We start from the raw sequence: 22,043 nt of genomic DNA on the forward strand, positions 1-22,043 counted from the left end.
AGTTCCTACTGACTTGGTCCATCTCAGGTGCACAAGGGGAAGCAGCAGACTCCTACCCCACACCACACTTGAAGTGCAGTGTTTTGACATAATATTTTTAATTTGATGGCTCTCTCTGGAGATTGGGAGCATGTGCAAGCTCGCCTGTATTTGTGTATGTTTGGCAGTGGGGAAAACACACACTATTGTATTTTCATTTGAGATTGAGTGGATGTTCTCTGTTACACTTTCCAGAAATTGCCTCAATTGAAAAGCAGCCCTGGTCTATGCTCTTTCTGTCCACACTTTCCTGACTGCTAGTGTTGACATTGCTATCAGTCCTCACAAGAGATTTTTCACATTCCCTGGACATCGTTGCTGAGGTGTGCAGTGAAACCACTGCATTTTGGCTGATGTCACTGGGCTGTTCCCCACAGAGAATATCTGAAGTCAGGCAAAAGGGGTGAGGAATCCAATCAGATTATTTTTATGGTTACAGTCTTGTCTGAACAAATGTTTTCTTGCTGTCTTAGTGGTTAGCCTGGCTTCAGTGATACAAATATTTACCAGTTTATAATTAACAGCTGAAACTACAGCCTACATAGTCACATTACTTAAAGATGAAAGTAAGGGGGATAAAAAAGTTAACATTTAAAGATTAAATTACTACAATGACTTTGAATAGGATTGTGCTCATGTTTACACCCAGTTCTGGCAAACCCAGGGAGAGCTACTGACTTGTACTGGTGGTGACTGGGAGCAGGGCTATTACATGCACTGCAAGTGTATTGATGTACTCTTTGTATTAACTCTCCCTCCAGGTTTGTTCATGATTATGTTTTCCATCATCTCTATGGATTTCTTTGGCTTGGAAGCAGTGGAGTCTGGATATCTGATGTCATATTTTGGTGTCCTTCAAATGGTAAGTGAGGTGCAAGTCCCCCTCTTAGACAGATTAGCTTGCCACACTGCTACCTAATTCACTACCTTCTGTACACATCCTCTTCCAAATCCAGGTGCATTATTGACAGGCAAATCCTAACTCTGCCATATGGAAGTTAGCTTCAAAAAGAAAAGTGACTCCAAATTTATTCTGTTCCTTGGAATGGGAAGAAATTGGAGCAAGGAGTGTCCTGAAAGCTTTCTTCCCCTTGTCCCTCTCTGTGAATCTTTAAGCTGTAGAGCTAAAATTTCCTTGGACTGATATGTCCTGGGTTTTGTAACAAAACTTACATTGAAGCTAAAGTGCCTTGGCTGAGGTTTTTCCTGGTGCAGGTTAGTTGATTTGCATTTTACAGTAGCACCCAGTACTCTCAGGAAAGCAGACAACCTTACTGGTGTTTTCATTGAAGATCCCTTCAGTGTAGAAGAACTTGTTTCTGCTGTGTGGAAACAAGCACAGCAAGCTTGTGATTCCAAAAAAAAAAAAAAGAAACAAAAAAAAAGAAACAAAAAAACCACCCCAACAACAAAGCACAGAAAGGTGGGTGACAGAACATGGTTAGGAGACTAGCAAAATGGGTAAAAGGAAAAAGTCAGCTGAATTAAGCAGTAATAGGGTCAAGAAAGTGCAGTGTTGTGTTATAGCAGAGTGTTCCTTTTGGAGGAAGAGGCTTAATGATTTTGCAGAAAAAGCAGCAGATGGTTATAACCAAGCCCCAAAGCAGGAATGCAAGTTAAGCAATATCCTGAAGGAGAGTGGTCTTGTTATTAAATCCTCTTCATTTCCTGGGTATTGCCACAGAGTTCCTGTGGGAACTTCTCATTTGGGGAATGGCAGCTTAAGCTGTTTCCTTTGTGATTTGGATGGTGTTGCCAGTCACTTGTGCTCTGGCCTGGTCTCACCAAATCTGGGCATCTTGGTAGAGCAGCAGACAGGCATGGCTGTACATCAGCAGCTGGATTCTGCAGTGTAAACTGGCTGGAGCTGAGCAGATGGTGCCTTTGCCATGCCCCTCCTGTGAGGTGGCTTTGGACTAGTTGTCTCTTGGTCCTGTGGACATCTCCAGCCTGCTGAATGCAGTCCCATTCAGCCTCTTTGGAAAGAAGACCAGTTTGCCAGTGCACAGTATGGAAACAGTGTGAAAAGTGGGGTGATCAGCAGCTGCTTTCCAAAGCAAACTTCTGATCCAAACTCCACTGCTTTCAGAGGCTTTCCCTATGTTAGCCTCATATGCTGCCTCCTAGACCAGGATCTGCAGGAATCACTCAGGTTTTAGAGGAGCCAAGTCACTGACCCATATCTTCTTCCCCATTTGAATACAGAAGGACTCCCCACAGCTGGGCTTTTAACTCAAGACATACCAGTTAAACCCCTGTTACACAGGCAGAAATAAAATCTGGAGTTGCAGCATGGCTGTGGTGTGCTTGTTTAGAGCTGGGCAACGTGGGCAGCAAGAGCTCTTGTAAGGAGTGCCTTTGTGTGGCTAGATGGAGCCTAGACTCCGCTGCTAGGTCCAGGATATCTGTCTTGAGGACACTGCTGTTATGTCTGGAATATCTGTCTGCCTTCAGTGCCATTGTTCCCCAGGTTAGTTTGGTTGAAACTGCTGTAGATAAGGTTACCTCCTCTGCCCTGCTGGGGTACCCCACAGAGAGACACAGCCCTGGAAGATATGGGAATTACAGCATCCACTCTGCTTCCTCAGGGATGGTCAGATGCCAGGGCTAACCAGGGACCTGACCCTTCCCAGAGTCACCGAGTTTCATCCCACAGAGGCCAATCATTCCTGTTGCCACAATCCAGCCCAGCAGGGCCCTGCAGGCTCAGGTGCAGCATCTACTCTGCTGGGGAGTCTTTGCCTTGGGACATTGGACACAGAAACTGGCTTCTATCAGCCAGGCAGTTTTCTTTCATACATCCATGCAGTTTCTATCCATATTGCTAAGCCTATCCTACAGTGGCAGTTCCAAACTCTACTCTGGTTTATGCAGAACAAGATCCTCAACTGGACCAAACTGAACTCTCACTCTCAGCCTGGCTTTTAAATTACTGTAAAACATTAGATTTCATGTCTTTGCTTTCAGGTATCTGTCTAGAACCACCCAAAGATATCTTTTGTGTATGGTGTCTGGGTTAATGTTTTATGGTTGCTTTCTGTTTGGGTTGCTCTAGCAGGCAGGGAATAGAGTGTGCTGGCTCTGTCCTGCTGAGCCCCAGAGCTGCTTGTGTTGCCTAAGCTGGCATTTCAGATTCATTTGTTTCTGCTGTATAGTGAATTGATACTGCTGAGATACAAATGCAGATTAAGGTGCAAGTGAATTCCACCAATCTGGATAGGTGAACGATGATTAATATCTGCTGACTGGCTTCCCCACTTCACTGAGTAAATGACAGCTTTATTCATAAGGAATACAATGTAATTTTCAGTGAATTTCATCAGCCAGATACTCAGCTTTGATTTTTTTTTTTTATTCTTTAGTTTGCCCTTCTGTAAATCATTGTGAGGTTTTTCCCATCCTCTTGGACTTGCCCTGAGCCCTTCTGTTAGAGGAAACCTGTCACCCATGTTTGCATCTTTTCCTGGACTTGAAAAAGATAGTGTTTAAGGACTTTTATAGCCAGAAGGGGACATTAAAGAAATTAAGGGGGAAATTATTTCTTTGTGTTATTGTAGTTTCTAATTTTTAAATTAAATATTCTCAAAACTTACATATTCTTCTTATGGAAGGCAATGTTGCAGCTCCCTTTCCCAGCCTGATCAGCAATCCCAGGATGACTCAAATACTGATGGTGTCTTCCTGCCTTCCTCTCCCACCCCAAGGATATTATGCTCCAGTTGCTTAATCTAGTTTTTCAGCTTCCCAACCTCATTTGACCTGCTGTGGTGAGAAGTGGCCAATGCACTGTAAGAATCTGTTTCTCCTCATTCCTCTCATTCAAGCCAGCTGCAGAGTACCTAGAGAGGAGAATTTGAGAGGCTTTGAGTCAGTCCACCTCATTTTAAGTAGGCAACTCAAATTCTTTGTCACTGCTATCCCAAACAGCTCTTTGCATGGGGAATCAGCACAGAAACACAGACCCTCTAGGAGGTGAGGTGTTTGCCCTCTCTGCAGATGGAGGGATTTAGTTTAGACACACCACTAATTCAGGCATCACTGAGGGATCCCATCCAGAGCTCCTCAGCCTCATCCTGTGGTGAGCATCATCTAACAGCAGGGGATACGGGAAAGTTTGGGCAGGGTGAAGTGCAGTGAGGGTGGGAATGGGGCTCGTGTCTGGGTCAGGACACAGCCAGGCAAGGTCAGGAATGGGGGTGTGGGAAGGCAGTGAGACAGCATTGAGGCAAAGAACTGTCTGATGAGGAAACAGAGTTGTGGCTCAGAAAATGGAATATGACCGAGGCTGGAATGGACTGCTGGGGAAATGAAAGTAACACATGGGGGTGATTCAAGCAATCCAGGTCTCTGCAGTGATTCTTGAAGCACCCTGAAAGTGTGGGGCTGTCTGATGAGCTGGGACTGTGCCAGGTGAAGAGAAGTTGTGTGGGAGATAACGAAATGAGGAGAGGCGGGCAGACAGCAGGGGAGCTGCCTCTGCACCAGGCAGCCTGCACTGTAGAGATTCCCTTGCTCATGATGTGCTTGAAGCATCTTTATCTGATCACTGGTAGGTCTCCAGGCAAGAGTTATGAGAGCCCGTCAGGGACAGAATCCCTCTGTCCTCCAGGGCTGGGCTTCCAGAGCCCTCTCATCTGAGAAGGCATGTAAATGACATTTCCCTCATAGTGAATGCCTGGCAGTGTGAAATGCCATTCAGTCTCTCTCCAGAGAATAATTAATTTCATAATGGTTTAAAATGATTTCATTTTGAGTAATAGGCAAAAATGAACCTAGACTCTTTTTTTTTTTTCCTTGGGTTTGCAAGTGTGATAGCATAGACACCTTCCAGGTGTAGTATGTGGCTTGGAAAATGCTGCCGGAGGATTAGGCAAGTGAAATACCTGGAGTCCCCAGTTGATATCTGAAGTCACATCTGATGCTTAGATTTCAAACCATGGGAGGGGGTGGGGGAAACTTTCCTTTCAGAACTTTGCTCAGAAAAAAAAAAAAAGAAACCAAAGCAAAATGCACCAAACAAAACTCTGGGTGGGACAAAGGGGTATATATTTATAACCCTGAGGATCAAGAAATCATAAGACATCTGTTCTATTTACTGCATTTAAATTTGTATTGTTATACAAACTCCACCTCTAGCTGTGCAGCTTCTGGAGGGACAAGTTGGTACGGAGTGATCCTGAAAAGATGAGAGAGATTCCTGGAGGAGAGATTTACATTGCGTATCATCTTATCACCAGTCTGTCCCTCTCGCTTTTTTTTTCTCCCTACACAGCAAAAGAGATGATTAAAGAGCCGGGGATTTAATTACAACCAGGTATGCCTAGGGGGAAAACCCACTTAGTGAAAGGACCTTGCAACAACAAACAGAAAGTTCTCCAGTTTCCTCGCTTTGAAGGATTTATATCTGTGGAGGGGGGTGGGTTGGAGGGGGAAAGAAAGCGATTAGGCTGGAGTTTGCAAAACACACCGTCCTCTTCCCCCTGCTTGGCAAAGTGCTGCCTTCAGCAGTCTGGTCCTCACCATCATCCCTCCTTCCAGTCCCACCGCCCCCCACAAGACCTGAACTGCTCAAGCGCTTCCTGGCATGGCTGTGTCAGTAAAGCAGCTCCCTTTTCCCCAGCACGGGCTTTGCACCGCGCTCAGCCTGGGCAGAAGAGCCCCGTGGGCTGTGCTGACCCCCGTGGTCTGCCCCAGCAGGTCCCTCCCGGCCTGGCCCGCCTGGGAACTGCCAGCCGGCACAATTTCAAAGGCGAGATACGGGTCCAGGGCGTGGGAGGCAGCTTCTGATGTGAATCATGCTATCTCTGCTAGGGATGGGGCCCTGCATCTCCTCTGCGAGGCTGTACCAGCTTATCTGGCCTGCTGTGTCTGCCTTTCCGACCTCTGCAGCTTTCCATTGCCAAGCTGTCAGGTGAAAGGGAACTGATTTTGTTGCTGGGCTCTGTCAAGCTTTCAATCCGTGCTGATGGAGGAATCTTCAGCAACAGTCCCACATCCTCTGAGCTCAGAGGAGCAGCTGAGCATCTGCATAACTCCTCTGACCTCCCCAGGTGAGGTCAGCTTCTTGCAGGTGCCAGTCAGCTCAGCAGCAGCTCCCTGCAGCAAGGCTGGTGCTTCAAAAGTCTTCCAAAAACTAGCACCTTGGACTTTCAAATACAATCTTTTCCATCCTGCAAGAAGGGGTTCCTGAAATGTGTTAGAGGTTAACAGTCAAATGGGTAATTGGCCTTTCTGAGCAAATGGGAGCAGCTGTTTTCCCAGAAACCAAATGCAGTGATAGAGGCAAGAGAGTATTTTTCCATGTGATTTGCTGGACTAGTGTAACAAATCCCCAGCTTGCTGAATGCAGAAAATGATGAACAGAGATTTGGCTGTTCTTATGCATTTATTGGGAGACTTATTTGCCTTTAAAGAAGGAGAGGGGGGCGGAAAAAAAGATGAGTTGGTTTTTCCTGTGACATATGTACACAGCCACAGGCAGTGCCTGTTATTTCACTTGCAAACAATTTCCTCTCTCTTTTGTTTATTGATGGCAGAAGGCATTCCAGCCAGGTACACTGGCTCTTCCCCGACTTCAAAGGAGGTCAGGTTACAAAGGCAAGCACCATCCAAGCAAAATGAAATGCAGGAGGGTAAGGCCCATTGCAGTTGATCTCAAGGGGAGTTTATGTGCAAGAAGAAAGCTCAGAACACACCAGTAAGAATAAAAAGAAGGATAAATTCCATTTATCAGCTACCAGAGCTTGTCCATGGTAGTGGTGATGGCCAAGTCACCTGGGATGTCCCCATTACCTTCTGGTAAACCAGCAGCACATGTCCAAACTGACATGGGAGAGTGCACATGAGCCACCTTTCACCTTCCCAGATGTACCTGTGCAGGCAGGTGCTGCTCATGCCAGCCCAGGAGCTCAGGGAAAATTGCAGACTGGAAGTAATGGGTTTTCAGGTCTAAATTCAGACTGGAAAGTGAGGTCAGACTTACTGGTGACTGGAAATATTATCTAGTGCCTAAATCAAGGCTCTGTGTCCAAAATCAGGATGATGGGCCTTGTCTGCCTGGGTTTCATGGCTGGATCAGCAGTGCCCTTGCTGGGGAGGAAGGCAGGCAGCCCAGATAGCCCGTGGGGGGACTGCCATCTAAGGATTGCTGCCCAACCCCAAGGGGAAAGCAGGTGACTTGGGCTCATTCTTGCCCTTGGAAATAGTCCCCTTGCCAAGCTGGTTGATTCAGCAGTGATGTTTTACCTTGAGCTTTTTATTGCCACAGTCCAAGTGGTGGGAAAGCCCATGGGGAATGGCAGCATTGGCACGAGGACAATCCCTCTGCTCTGCTGACTCTGAGGACAGCTCATTCTGCACATCTCCTGGTCCTGCCTGCTCAGAGCCTGTCTCTGCTGCAGTGGTGCTTGTTGCCTTCACGCAGGGGCTCGTGTGCAGTGATGGCAACGTTTTTGGGAATGCCACTCCCATGGCCATCAGAGCAGGGACGTTGCTGATGCCATACCCTAATGACTCAAGGGAGGGCAGGGACTGGGCTGTGCCTGCACGGTGTATCCCAATAAAATATGCCATTCAAGTCTGGGCAAATTGGGAAATGTTTCCTTTCCTCCAATGGCTCAGCAGAGCCACACTGGGGTTCAGGTGATGCCATCCTTGAGTCACTCCATGCCCTGTGACAAGGCTCAGCCCCCATCCCATGTGACTCAGCATGGCCCCAGCTGTAGGAGGGACTGGGAAGTTGCAAAAAGTTAATGACGATTCTCCCTTTTTGGAGCACTCAGCTTAATGGAGCGTCACTCAGTGGTTTCCCCACCCACCCCCGGAGTAGCAGCTGCTGGGGCTGGTATCAGCCTCCTCTCATGGCAGGGCTTTTGGTCAGGATGACTCAGGTCACCCTAGGCACTGTCCAAGCCTCGTGCCACAGCAGGTCCTCCTGTCCCAGGGGATGCTTGACAGGTGACATGACCTGGGAAGGACACGCAGAGCCTGTGCCAGTGGCACATGGCAGCTGGGCACACGTGAGCCAAGCTCTCAAGCCCTGGCCAAAGGCAGGGACAATGACAAAAAAGGACACAGGAGCCAGAATGTCTTCTTGGTGTGGTGTTCCCTTTTGTCAAAAATCCTTTGTGCCCTGAAGCAAAGTGAAGGGTTGAATTTTGATGGTTTCCCATTCAGTTGTATGCTGTTGGAAATATATTAATTTTGTAGCTATTGTTCTTTATGTCAACTTCATTTTCACTCTACTGCTATTTGCTTCTTTTTTTTTTTTGACTGGTTATTGTAGATTAACATATCCTTTCTGTTTAATAACTTACTTTCTCATTTATTTTGCACTCATTTACTTTTGGCTGACTTTGGGTTTCTGCCTAAGGACTAACACAACAAGGCTGAGTGTAGTGTAGTGTCATTCCTGGTCCAAACAGACCGCTGAAGTTTTCCAGGTTGGACTGCCACAGAAATAAAGTGAAACAAAGCATTTTGAACTAGAGGTCTTCTTTCAAGTCAGAGGGGTTTTCATTTGGATCAAACAAAGCCTTTCAAGGTAGGGAAAACCCAGTAGATCCCTATCAGTCCCTTCCCTGTATTGTAGTCAGTCAGAGTGTTTAACCATGATCTCTTCCAGCCTCTTTCCTCTCATGTCCACTTGAGCCAGGATCACCTGAAGTACGGGAGATGCTGAACAGATAAATAAAAGAAGGAATCCATGCTCTGCACAGTGCTGGAAAAGTAAAATAATTTCTGGGATTTTAATATTTTGCTCTTCCTTCCCTTCCCCCCCAGTTTTTGTTTAAAATCTGTAGAACCAGTTCCCCATCCTTTACATCTGCGTGTACGGCCGGGACTGGATATTAGCATCTCCGTCATACTTGTTTCCTGCCTAAAAATTATGAACCTCCCTATTTGTATATTTATAGTTTAAAATAATGGCAAGAGAAGGTACAGACTTTTTCCTCCTTTGCTTACAAACGTACAGTTTTTCTTTGAGAGGTCTTGCCAAGAATGAAGACCGTAATATTAACTGTATTTCACAAACACATCACAAATTGTATCTGCAAGCATCTTTAGAAAGTTTCAGTCACTGCTGCTGAGTAGGCAGTGATGGTAAACTCAGGCATGCACCCTGAGTAAAACTTCCAGCTGTGATGGGATGGATCTCTCTCTAGAAAGCAAAACATTTGAAATAATGGATCACACCTTCCAGTCATTTACTGTGGCAGTGAGGTCCTTTATTGTCAAAGAAACCCTGAAGGAAGAACCTGTTTGCTTGAAGAAAGTAGCAATTCTCTTTTGAGTTTGTTTAAATTATTGTATTATATCAGGCTTAATTGTGCTTATGTGTTTCCTTGCCAGGTTGTCCAGGGTTTGGTGGTTGGGAAACTCGCTAGTCGCTGCTCGGAGATGACCCTGCTCAGACTCAGCGTCTTCGTCTTTGCCGGCGTGGGCCTAGGCATGGTAAGTGGCCTGGGAAGTCACCCACAATGCCTTTAATAACGTCACAAGCAGTGACACAAGGTCTACGAGACCTGGCTGTGAGCTCTGCCCCTGGAAGTGCCACCTCTGGCTCTCTCAGGTGGCCTTCAGGGCAAGGCAAACCAGCTCTCCTGGGCCTCTGCAAAAAGAGAGCCGCGCTCAACGTCAGCATTGCGCCAAGCCGTGATAAAGAGCCGTGTGAGTAATAGTTATGGGGATTAAAAAATATATTAATCTTGCACAGAAACTCGCTAAGTCCCTCCTGAGTCACCGGATTTGCACAGAAATCCTGGCCTGGTCTTGTCAGCGACTGCATTTCCTGGACTACCCAGAAAGTAAATGAAGATTACGGTGGGGAAAAATCATTGCAGTTGTATATTGCAGTGAGACAACAGAGATTGTGCACTTTCCTTCTGGGGCTTTATTTTTGTCTGATCCTCCAACATTGGGGAGGAGGTAGCAAGGCAGTAATTTTGTTCCTCCATTTTGGGATAAATGATGTTAGCTGTTGCTGGTTGCGTCTGCATGGGCGACGGTTGATGCCAATCTCAAACAGTAATTGGAAAACTGAGTGGATGTAGGTAGCTGTGCTGGGAACTGTGTTTGCTCAGATAAGCCACATTCAGGGCACTGATAGCTCTGCCCAGCCCATGGGGATGGAGGAAAGGTGCTTACAGTCCCTGTCAGTGCAGTGGACCCAAAGGCTGCATCAGCCTTTCAACATTCCCTGCAGGATTTGGCCTTGAGCCTTGCTGCCAGGACGCTGGTGGTGCTCCCACTGCTGCAGGTAGGATGAGTGCCATTCCCACAACCGTACTGCAGCTGTGGGGAGGTCAGGGCCAAGTCCTGGAGGGTGTTGAGGTTTGTGGCTCCCAGCTACATGGATAAGGTGAGGCACCTACACACCTTAGCTAATCTGAGGCTAAATCATGTCTGAGATGAGGCTGAAGGATGGGTGTAGACCAAGAGTTGGCTCTGCAGATGCAGCACGGTCCCTCTCCCTGAGGTTTTTTGAGGCTCCAGGGGATTCTTCTTTGGAAGGGTCTCTTCCAATTGCTCTTTGGGAAGAAATATGCCCCCTTAACATGGGACACCTGCACAGAGCTTTCATGCTCCTGAACGTGGCCTGGGAAGGACTTTCAAGGGCTCCCCATTGTTTTTTGGTCATGGGTGGGAGCAATTAGGTGGGACCAAGGTGGACCTGGCCCATCTGGAGAGATGAGCACCCCCAGCCAGGTGCAGGGCAGGTGTTGCTGGGACTCAATCCCTGTACTGAAGCCCAGTCCCATGGGAATCAGGCAGAGCAGCAACATGAATTATATGGGTTTTGTGCACTGAGGTGTCACTGGCCTCCAGGGAAGGCTAGAGTCAGGTGAAGGTAGGGGAGAAAGCCTCGGTGGCAGTGGAGAGGCACAGGGGGCAGCACAGATGTCCCAGTGCAGGAAGGCTCACATTGGCTGCACAGGGAGAAGAACCAGGAGCCAGGAAGGGAAATCATCTTAGAGCTGCTAATTATGCCAAGCCCGGAGGGCTGTGGACATCCTAACAGCACGGGGCTGGGGACAAGGGTCAGCAGTGACTTCCCATGAGAGCTATTCATAGGCAAATGCAGCTGGGACGCCTTGTTGAAAAGTGCTCTGTCCAAGTGGCTGCCAAGAACACATCCGCTTCTGCGGTGGCTTTCTGTCTCAGTGGGGACGAGTGCTGTCACAGCAGCAGCCCCAAATGCAAAAGTTATTGGGTGAAGCTTTTAATCCTTCACAGCTGCTGGTGGAGGAGCGTCCCACCTGCTGTGCCCTTGCAGCATGTGGCCTCCAAACACAGCAATTCCTCCCTCCCCAAAGGATGGAAGTGAGGAGAAAGACGAGTTGTTAATAAAAGACACTCCAGAACCCATCCTGATATCACAGGGAGGGGAGGTGGGCTGGAGCGTTTTTGGAGGGCTGGCACAAGCAGCAGCAGACAGACACGCTGCAGCTGGGAAGAGGCTGCAGGATATTCCCAGCAACAGGCAGCTGGAGAAGGGAAGGGGTGGGCTGGGAGTTCGGCAATAACACCTGGATAAGGAGAGGAGGGAAGAACCAGTGTCTGATCTGCAGATGTGAGCTGGGAGAGCGTGGGCAGGGCTGTAGGAGGGCTTGGCAGCTGCAATGGGGAAGTTTATCCCCTTGTCTGAAGGCACGGCTGTACCTCATCCTGCCTGCATTTCCCAGGCATTTTTTTCTCGAGTTGTCTGCTGAAACTCCTGATTCTGCCTCTCACCTAAAAAATGCTTTCAGATCTTCTTACCTCAAAAAACTATTCACCACCCAGCAGCTGAGGGGAGTAGCAAGGATTGGGCTCTGCCTGGCTCAGTCCTCCCTCAGCCCCAGGGAAGTGAGGAGCCATTTCCCCTTGTTTTACAGGAGACACAAGATATGCCTCTTCTCTTTTCTGCTCACTTGCTCCAGCCCATGAGGGAGTCTGTACAAAGCAGGAGGGATTAAAACTGATATTTTCTATAAGCTCCGCAGTGTTGTCCTGCAATGACATTTGCCCTAGCAAGGAATTACTCTCCTTCCTTTTGTTTATGTACCAAATACCTGTTCCTCTGTCTTTGTTTTCTGGTTCCTTAATCAGAAGTGCCTAGATCTTAACCAAAATGTAAGCAAAGAGCCCCTTTGAGGAGAAAAACCTGGCTGTGTGTAACTCTAGAGGGGAACTAGGAATAAACCTCAACATTTCCAAGTCATTAGTGAGCAATGTCTCTGGGTTCCTCCATCTTCTGTAGCCGAGAGGCAGGGACCAGATCTTAGGACAGAGAACTCCAGAGAATGAAACTTCTGGCTAAACCAGTGACAGAAATATTTTCCAGCCACAATAACACACCTTGAGACATGGATTGGGGCAGAAGACTTGCAGTAAAGGGGGAATTTCCTTTCTATGCCCCAGAGAAATCCATTCATTTGACCAGCAGGGCTTGTGAATGAGCTGGGAGCTGCTCCAGCCCTACAGCTTAGGGAGCCTCACCGCTTTTGTTTCAGCATTAAACAGCTGGAGGGATGTCTCCGCTAAGAATATGTGCAATAACAAAATCATTACTCTCCCTAATTATGCTCGCTAATGTGCACTCATGGCCAGAAGACCTATTCCAGATTACTGAATTTGGTGAATTTATTAGCAGGGAAGCAGCAGAACAGGATTAGAAATCCCAAAGGTACGGTGTTACATAATGCACCGTGCTCATTTATTTTGACAGGCTCGGTTTAGTTTTAATTATTTATGATAATGAACCAAAAAGCCTTCTCTAGGCTGTTTTGTATAAGTAATGGAAGCTTCCTGAAGTACACCACATACATCTGCTGTTCAACATTTCCTCAGGAGTTGGACAGAAGACAGAAGACAGGGGGAAGGGACGTCACTAATTCCCAAATGCTAAAAATACCCACAGCAGTGCGGGGAAACGTGCTGCCAGATTGTAGGGTATCATTTGCTCTGCATGCTTGGAATAATTCACTGCAGACAAATGGCCGGCTGTGAAAGACCCCACAACAGCCAAAGCCACATATCATTTGTGGCTCCCACCATTTCCCTAAGTCATGGGTTTGACTCGTGATTTTCCTCCAGGTTGTTTGTTGCCACAAAGTCACTGTTTGTGCTCTTTAATGATCTGTGGTCTGTCCTGTCCCTTAGGCCCTGATGAGGACGGTGTGGCACTACTGCATCCTTGCAGCGCCGCTGGTGTTTGCCTTCAGCATGCTGGCCACCATCACTGACAGCATCCTCACCAAGGCTGTGCCCTCCTCCGACACTGGTAAGACTCATCAGAAAAGGTCAGACTGGTATTTTCTCAGCTGTGAGTCCGTTGGGCACTTCCCAGCTCCCACCACAGCTGTGGAGCACCCAGATCCAGGCGGGCGCACGATGGGTGTCGGCAGAGCAGATGAACAGGACTGCTGGGGCTAATACAGCATGGACTTGAGCAGCCTTGGGCAAGCATCCCACGACCCAGTGCTCCCAGTCCTGTGCTGCCTGCTGACATCCATAGTGGTGGGCACAGAAAGGGAAGGCTTTCTCAAGCTCTCTTTTCCATGGAAAGCCAAGGTATGTTAAAAACCCCAAAAACCACTGCCCTTCCACTGTGACAGTGTCAGAGAGGGCTGCTTGTTCACATCTTTTAACTTAGGTATTTCATAAAGTGATTCTGGATTACTCTTTGCAAACGTGCTTTGCCTGATGCAATAATTGCCCCCTCTCTGTTTTGGCCTTGTTTCAGAAGAGTTTCTGTATTTCTCTGTGCAAGACAGCAGTGGTAGACACTTAAATCTCTATACCTGGGGCTTTAGTTCTGTTGATGAAGGAAGTATGCCTACATTATTGTCATGGGAGCCTGGCTAAGTTTGTGCAGAGATGGAGCTGGCTTAACCTGGTTTGTGTCTTTTGCTCAAGCCCTTTCAGGGTTTGCTCCCAGAGCAGGTACCCAAGAGTGTCTCTGCTTTAGCTGAGGCTTTCCAGGATGCCAGTCTGCACCCTTCATCTTCCCTAGCAGCTGTCTGAGAAGATACCTCTACACAGACCCTACCAAGAATGGGAGCTGTAGTCTGCACAGCCTGTTAGTGAAGTTTATAAAGCGCTTTTGAGATGTTTCTGGGTGAAGAGCTTTTCTGAAAATCACTTGAGTAGTTTATTTGTAGAGCTGGCCCACTACATCTCCTGGTAGCCTGTGATTTTCAACTGGCATATTTCCACCTGCAAGGACCATTTATCCCCAGTCTTCACCTCCCTGGGAAGAGTCTCAGCCCCTCTGTTCAGCCAGGGAGAAAATTTGCTGCTTCATGTCTTGGAGCAATGTTCATGTGAGGGAGAGCCAGCAGGGAAGGGCACCAAGCGGCTTTGGGACACACAACCAAGCTGGAATTTATCCAGGCTCTTCTCAAAAGGGTTTTGTGAGGAAAACCAGAGCAGTGCTTAGCTTTTGGAGCCCGGAGGCAAGCTTTGGTCAGGGAGGAAAATGGGTTTAATTGCCTCACCCTGCTCCCTGCTTCTATATGTTGTTAGGCCAGCCTGTGCCTCGGCGGGATGGATGGTCTCCCCTTGTCAGGGCAGGATGGAGGCAGGCTGCAGAGCTGTGCAGATGCTCAGGAGCAGGTTGCAGGTCATCAGGGCATGCCATGGGCTACTGAGGGCTTTCCCCTGCCTATCCATCCTGGGCTGATGTCATGCCTAGTGCTGCTACAAATGCAGAGCTACGGCTGGCTCAAAACTGGGCATACCACAGAGGGACGCTCTGGCACAGAGCATTGTGGCACTGGGGGGAAACCTTGTCTCTGCCACTCCTTCCTGGCCCACACCTTTCAAACTGTGCTTTTCCTTGCAATATTTCTGGGGGGAAAGGTGCTAATGGTCCTGTGCTTGTTTTGGATGTACCCAGGCAGGGGCCGGGGCGAAGGCAGGAATGCCTGACGCAGCAGAGCCAGCAGGCTGCCTTTCCACAGCAGCTGCAGCAGTGATGGCGTGGGTGTCTCACAGAGAAATGCAGCCATTAAAATGCCTGCCATCCATCCCTGGCCGTGGGTGGCACCCCGCAAAGGCTACTCCACCCATACAGCAGCCTAAAGGCTGCTCCTTCCTCTGTGAGCCTGAGACTGGCTCTGCAATGAGAGGTTTTTGGTGGCACGTTAGAAATCCTTACCACAAGTGTGGAAATCTGGTTTTATGAAAAAGCTTTCCTGTCGCTGTGTTGAAAACCTCAGCACTCACTTGAAACAACTTTTAGCTAATGCAAGGAAATCACATATTGAGAATTTGCCTTTGGAAGCATCACTTCTAAGCCTTGCTGCTGTCTTTTGCTGATGTTTTTGGTCAGCTTCCAGCCTGTAGAAGCAATGAGGGTTTTTTCTTTGGGTCAGGAAAAGGCTTTCTGAAGGAGCTGGAGTTTGGGCTGAGCTCAGGTGTCCATCTCAGCACGGGGCTGGGATGGATGGGGCGTTGCAGGAGTGTAGCCTGTCCGCCCTTGCTAGACACTGAGTCACCCATCCTTGCATTTTAAATAGGCGTCTCAGAAAGGGAGCAGTGGGAGGTGGCACGGCACCATCCCTTGCACCCATCAGCCTGCTTTAGATCCGATCCAAGGTCACTTCCTTCCGAGACTGATGCATTTGGCACTTGCTCTTTGCTTGCTCTCAAAGCTCAGGCTTTGCGCAGAAGCAAAGGTAGCAGTAATGATTTAATTAGTTTCCCTTTGATTTTTTTTTTCCCTTCTCTTCATCTTCAAAGGCAGGAAGAGCAAATTCAGCCCCACACGCACGTGCTGCTCAGCTGGACGCATGAGCTGGTGGGAGGGCAGCCCGGAGCCCAGGGGGACTTGCATTCACACAAGCACTCCTTGTCAACCCTGGTCCTTCCCCAAGAATGGAGGTCTTGTTCCTGCACAGATCCCCAAGTTCCTGAGGGAGGGAGGCAGGAAGCCCAGCAGAGCCTCCGTGCGTAACGGGCCCATGTGTCCTGATTTTATTTGCGCATCAGAACCTGAGGAGGAGAGTTTGCAGCCAGGCAGGGCTCGGGGCACTGAACCCCCCAGCTTTGCTGGAGCTTTGCAGGTTCAAAGGCGGCCGCTGGCGACAGTGACCTAATGGTTAAACCCGATTGCCCCATGGGCGTGTGGCTGATGCGGGCCAGCACCATCATCTGAGCGAGGCAACAGGATGTGAGCTGGAAAGGAGTCGCCGTCTTGGAGAGCCGCCAGCACCCAGCCCTGAAACCTGCGGGAGCACAGGAGATCTGGGATGGGAGGGGAGGATAGGCTCCCAGCTGGCACGGGTCATGCCAGGAATGGGGAAAAGGAACGGAAAAAAAGATGGAGAGGGAGAAAAAAGAGCAGGGAAGGTGCAGAAGGTGAGATAGCTCTGACAAAGAAGGTGAGCATGTGCGTTGGCAGAGCGGCGCGAAGCAATGCAGGAAATTTTCTGGTGAGGCGGTGACTCGTCCCAGTTAAAGGTCTTGCCTTAAATGAGATCTATCACATGTGCACTTTGCCACAGAGATACGGCCGTGCTGCAGAGCTGAGATTTACAGTGTCCCAAAGCCTGAGGGCGTCTGACGAGGGATCTAATTTAAGCCCATTAAACAGAAATTATCTTTCTCAGCAACATGTTGGAGAAGTGCAGAGAGAGAGCCCGGGCTTTTAAAACGATGGTTTCTGCTCCAGAAAAAAAAAAAAAAAAAAAGGAAAGGGAAAAAAGTGCCTCCTCAATCATAAGAGCCAGTTTGGCAATTGCACGTAGTAATTAGTTTAATTCAAATACCTAGAGGGGGAAAAATAATTGCAAAACCTGCCCAGAGAGTTTGGTGGTTGTGGGATGGTTCCCATTGGCAAAGGGTCAAGGCAAGGTCCCACCCATCGCCTTTGTGTTCCCATGCGTGGGAGGAGCGCTCGGCAGCGCTTCCCGGGAGATTTCCCTCTCCACATGGCTACACCCTTGGCTTGGGCTCATTGCACAAGTATTTTAAGCACGCTGATAAAAGCCCAGCAGTCGCTGCCCGGCATTACACGAACACCTGGCTGCCTGTCCTCTCTGGGAGCTGGGGATCATTTCCCCGTGGCTGCCCACGTTAAACATCACTCCTGCTCCATTTCTTGAAAACAGGACAGCATTCTCCTCATCCTTCCTGGCCGTGTGGTGACAACACCTGGAAAACTGATGCCAGCAGCCCAAATAATCATACTGATAGTAAAAAAATAATTGCAAACGTCATTTCAGAGCTGGGCACAAGTTTATTGAATACACTGCCAGCTTGCTGTTCCTCCCAGTGTTGGGGGCTAATGATTTGCTGGCTGGCCGGGTATTTTCTGCTCCTCTGGACATGACAGCTGTCCTGAACAAAGACTGCAGGACAAAAGAGCATACTGGGTGTGTGTGGGACAGCCTTGTGTCCCAGAGGATGTCCTGGCCAGCCATCTGCACGTGGAAAAAAACCTCGCCTTTGCCAAAGTGGAGGTGCTTCCCCATCCGCTGGGGTTCCTGTTAAGGATGCAAATGTGGGAGCTGCTGGAGGGGGAACCGGCCCAGCCGGGCAAGGGCTCGCATATCCATCCAAATGGAAATATCCGCTCTTCTTGCACAGGGGCGTGGGGGAATATCTCAATATCTTTATCTGTGGTTTTATTTATTTATTCTTAAAGATCTACTTAGGCCTAAGCCTCTCACTCCTGCTAGAGAGCTGTTTCTCTGTTTCAGACTAGAGAATAAATGGCAGTACTAGCTTGGGTGGAGCAGGGCCCACTCAGGTAATTAGGAGGTTGGAAGAATCTGTGTGATTTGCTAGGAAGGCTCAAACATGACCCTAGAAATTACCTCTCCATCCCTAACCCCATGCAGTAGTTACCAGCCCTGCCAGGTGTGATATTCAGCAGCACCTGGTGCAAAAAATATCCCTAAACCCAGGTAAGCACCCACGTTGCCTTTTGGGCAGTGCTCAGGGAAGAGCTGAGCTGGCTCATGGTGGAAACTGGTCCCTGTGCCTGAAGGAGTCCCTAACCAGAACAAACCCTAATTGGACCGCTATAAATTAATGCAAGAAATTATTTGAAGTGATTTGCTACTACTGCAGGGGAGCAGCATCAGGGATGGAGGGGATCTTCCTTCTCTTCTCTGCTTTTCCATGCCAGGACTTGCTCTCACCCTGTGTGTCTCTGCCATCTCTCCTAGGTGCCATGCTTGGGATCTGTGCCTCAGTGCAGCCCTTCACCCGGACGGTGGGTCCAACCATTGGTGGAGTTTTATATAAACAATTTGGAGTCTCCTCCTTCGGCTATTTACAGCTAATGGTCAATTTAGGTTTGTTTGTTTACCTCTTGAAGAGTAAAATCCCACTGGAAGAGATGAAAAGCCAATAATACAGTTGCAAGAAAGTAACCCCCTTATTTTTCCCATAGAAATAAATTCTTGAGGGTTTTTTTGGTTCTGTAAATCTAGAATAAAACAATTTGAACAATCCTTCCAGTTTGTCAATGTTTGCCTCTAGAGTAAGGGACAGATCAGTTTGCAAAGGTCTTGGAGCCATGCTGGAGCAACTGGGGGCCATGGGACCCCTGGAGCTATCAGGTTCCTCCCATTAACCCCCCCCTCAGCAGTGGCTGTCATGGCAGGAAACAGCCCCCAACCCTCAGCTGTTGTCAGGCAGCATTCCTTCTTGGATTCACTGAAACTGAAGGGATTAGGAGCCAGTGCCTTTGCTCCGGTTTGGCCTTTTATTTCAGCGCTCTGAAATGGCACCAAGAAAAAACGGGGGGTAAAACACATCTGCTTTTGAGCGTTGTTTTGCTACATTAAATGCTTCTCCAGCATTCTCAGGTTAGAGGGACACTGAGGCCAAAGGCTTTCAAATGCTGTGGCCAGAGGTTTGTTACATCCACAGCTCAGTCATGTGCAACCCTGGCTGTGCACGAGCTGCCAGCAACAAGCAACGAGGATGCAAAGCCCCGACGTACCAGGCTGCAGTGCCAGAGCCTCCCTGCCACTTCCAGAAACTGGGCCAACCCTCCTTCCAGGTTTTTTCCCCTCCCTGTACTGAGTATCTCTTGCTCTTACTACAGGCTTACGTAATTACATACTTTGCAACTTCTTCTAGTACAAAGTCTCCTGCAAGAATTGCGTGATATTGGGAAGGGGAAATTACCTGCTGGAAATGACCAAGTTTGGAGCATGTACTTTGTGTGCTACGCTCACAGTCCTGACTGGCAGAATTGAGTTGCATGTGCTGCAGCATTGCTCTTGAGGAAGCCCAGGTTAGTTATTGAGAATTTAGCCTCACAAAAAAAAAACAAACAAAAAAAAAAAAAAAACAAAAAAAAAAAAAAAACCAAAAAAAAAACTTCAGCACTTTTATCCAAAAAATCAGCTAATTTTTCTCCAAGTTTCTTGGTCCAGGTGCTATGGGAAAAGAGCCTGCCTCCATTCTTCAGTTATCCTGGAGAAATTTAACTCTGTCTAGAGACTGCAGAGGTGAAGGAAGAGAGAGAAGCGAGTTCAGCTTGCTTTGCTACAAAGCTGAGGAATCCATGGAGCGTTGGCGCTCTTATTCCGAAACCAGGAATCCAGTTTTGTGCCTTAGCCCAGCACTAAGCTATGGGGGCTGGGAGGACGCAGGGCGTTCGCAGAGAGCAGCATTTTCCCGTGGCAGGGAGCTCCTGCGCCTTCTGCAGCTGCCATTACTGGATTCTGTGGGAAGGAGCTTCCAGAGGAGCACTGCTGCAAGCTGTGGTAGGCTTTTCTATCTCCACCACTGACCAGAACTGAACCTCAATACATTTTCCCTCCCTGGATGGGAGACAAGGTCAAACACAAACAGATTATCTGCGCTTTCTCACCTCCCACTGCCCAGTCCAGGGCACCAAAAAGCCAAGCCTTACCCACTCTTTTTAAGCCACTTCACCACTGCCTGTATGCACAGATATGCCTCAACAAAAGTCACTGCAGCCCAGAGTACAGTAATAAAAAGTGAACATTTCAAGTAATTTATTTGGAATGGACACATTAATGCAAAAGCAATATTAAGACCAGTAACTGCTGAAAGACATTCAACAAAATAAATACAAATATAGATACTACAAATAATTTAAACTGTGTTTAACACCACCAGTCAGTGTTGAATCTTCCTTGCATCTCATAAATAGAAGATAATAGTTCACAAAGCTGTGCCACTCAAAACACGTGGACGCTTTGCTAGAAGTCCTGTACGAAAGTCTTTGGTTTTTCTTTATGCATCTCAGGCAAAGCTCAGGGCTCTTTGCTCAGCAGCCACAACGGGCTTGGAGAAAACCAAGCTGCTTCCAGCTCTCTTCTTTGCTTTCCTTCATTGGTACCCTGTCCCATTTCAGTCCAAGACACTCGATCTGGTTTATCATCCAGTGGTATGCTCTAAAGGTAGCAAGAGGAAGTGGGTTAGTTAAACAAGCAGCACAGCAAAGCACAGGGGAAAAAAAGGGGGGGCTTTAAAGGGAGAATAAGCACTGAGCATTTATTTTCACAGATATATTTTTTTTTTAGCAGATTCTGTGAGGAGAGCACTGCCAAGTGCCATTTCTTATTGCCCGCCACCCCACACCGTCCTCTCGGCACACTGCAGAAGCGCGGCTCCCACCAGAAATTCCCCGCCAGGCACCGAGAAGGGGCCAAGCCCCGCGCTGGGTCGGGACGGGGCCGGCCCGCAGAGCCCCTCGCTGGCCGGCCGGGCACCGCGGGTCCCGGGCAGCGAGGAATTGTAAAGGATGAAGCGGAAAGCGCAGGAAGCGCGGCGGCGGCAGCGCCGAGGGCTCGGGCGGGCTCACCTGGGCCGGGGCGGGCGGCTCAGGGCGCCCGGGCCAGCCGCCGCTCCTGGGTGCCCGCCGCCTGCTCCATCTCCTGGCGGCTCTTGAAGTCCTGGATGGCCCGCTTGTTCTGGAAGTCGATGAGGGCCATGGTGATGGAGGCGTTCCAGCAGCTCTGGTCCGGACACCGAAAGTCAATCTCCTTGCGGTCTTTGGTGACGATGGTGAAGTAGATGTACTTGCCCGTGCGCTCCACGCAGTCCACCTTGAGGATGGAGCCGAAGCCCAGCTCCTTGCCCTTGGCCCGCTTGTGCCCGTCGGGGAAGAGACTGAGGCTGTCCTTGGTCAGCACCACCAGCTTCTTCTTCCACAGCTGGAACAGGCTGTCGCTCCGCTTCTCCAGCTCGCCCTCGCGGATCACCTCGGCTTGCATCTTCATCCTCGCTCCCCGGCGGAGGCTCCGGCTCCTGCTCCGACTGCTGCTCGGGCGGCGATGACCGAGCCTCGCCGCGATGGGAACAATTTATTGCAATGAATCAGCGCCGGGCGCCTTCCGGTGCCTCCCCCGGGGAGCCCGGCCCGCCGCCCCCCGCCGCCCCGCCTCCCGCCCGCCCCCCGGGCCGCGCTCCCGCCCGCGGGGCTGCGCCGTGAGGGCGGCGGGACGGGGCCCGCGACTACGGGGGCGTCCTGCGGGCTGCCCCGGGTGGGCAGGCTGTGGGGAGGGGGTGCCTCGCCGAGGGCTTCCACTCTGCTGCTGCCCAAGGAGGGGCCCCCGTCCTGTGTGCCCGCTCCCCTCCCCAGCCGCGTTCCCTCTGCCCGTCAAGGATCGCCCCCCGCTCCGCGGTGAGGATGGGGCCATTGTGATCTGAGACAGCCCCCATCTCGTCCCTCTGAGCACTCCCTGCCACTTCCCACATCCCAAATGGGGAATAGGATGCTCCCAACACTGTTCCTAGCGGGCTGGTCTGGCCATCTTCACAGCATTGGGTCTGCCCTGGCATCATCTCTGTCTGGGACAGAGGGGCCCGAGCCAAGCCCAGGGTGGGTTTCTGCCATCTCCCATGGATGTCTGCTCTGAGTCCAGTCCCCCCCAAGAGACTCAGCCAGGCCCACCAGCTTCATTTGAGGCCCGGCATCCCACCAGCTCTGCACCGTCACCATCAGCCTTTGTCCTTTCATGAGGGCAGCCCCGGGTGGGCAGGCTGTGGGGAGGGCACCAAAAAACCAAGCCTTTGGTGCCAGTTTT

General features: G+C 49.5%; 2 protein-coding genes across 6 annotated transcripts in view; one reads left to right on the forward strand and one right to left on the reverse strand.

Annotated features, from left to right (window-relative positions):
• The window catches only part of SLC22A18 (solute carrier family 22 member 18), an 81,004-nt gene extending 62,519 nt beyond the window's left edge, over positions 1 to 18,485 (forward strand). For all 5 annotated transcript variants that reach the window (XM_064425251.1, XM_064425255.1, XM_064425252.1 and 2 more), the window contains 4 exons: positions 801 to 901; positions 9,391 to 9,492; positions 13,183 to 13,303; positions 18,198 to 18,485. In XM_064425251.1, the coding sequence (XP_064281321.1) occupies positions 801 to 901; positions 9,391 to 9,492; positions 13,183 to 13,303; positions 18,198 to 18,385 (512 nt within the window). In that variant the 3' untranslated portion in view covers positions 18,386 to 18,485. The remainder of the gene's footprint in view (positions 1 to 800; positions 902 to 9,390; positions 9,493 to 13,182; positions 13,304 to 18,197) is intronic.
• Positions 18,486 to 20,193: 1,708 nt separating this feature from the next.
• PHLDA2 (pleckstrin homology like domain family A member 2) lies at positions 20,194 to 21,380 on the reverse strand. The gene is made up of 2 exons (XM_064425257.1): positions 20,819 to 21,380; positions 20,194 to 20,408 (listed from the first exon to the last, which is right to left on the reverse strand). The coding sequence occupies exon 1, from the start codon at positions 21,234 to 21,236 to the stop codon at positions 20,838 to 20,840; it is 399 nt and encodes a 132-aa protein (XP_064281327.1). The 5' UTR covers positions 21,237 to 21,380; the 3' UTR covers positions 20,194 to 20,408; positions 20,819 to 20,837.
• Between the last annotated feature and the right edge of the window lie 663 nt (positions 21,381 to 22,043).

This window comes from Passer domesticus, chromosome 6 (assembly GCF_036417665.1).
Source record: "Passer domesticus isolate bPasDom1 chromosome 6, bPasDom1.hap1, whole genome shotgun sequence".
Classification (NCBI taxonomy): domain Eukaryota; kingdom Metazoa; phylum Chordata; class Aves; order Passeriformes; family Passeridae; genus Passer; species Passer domesticus.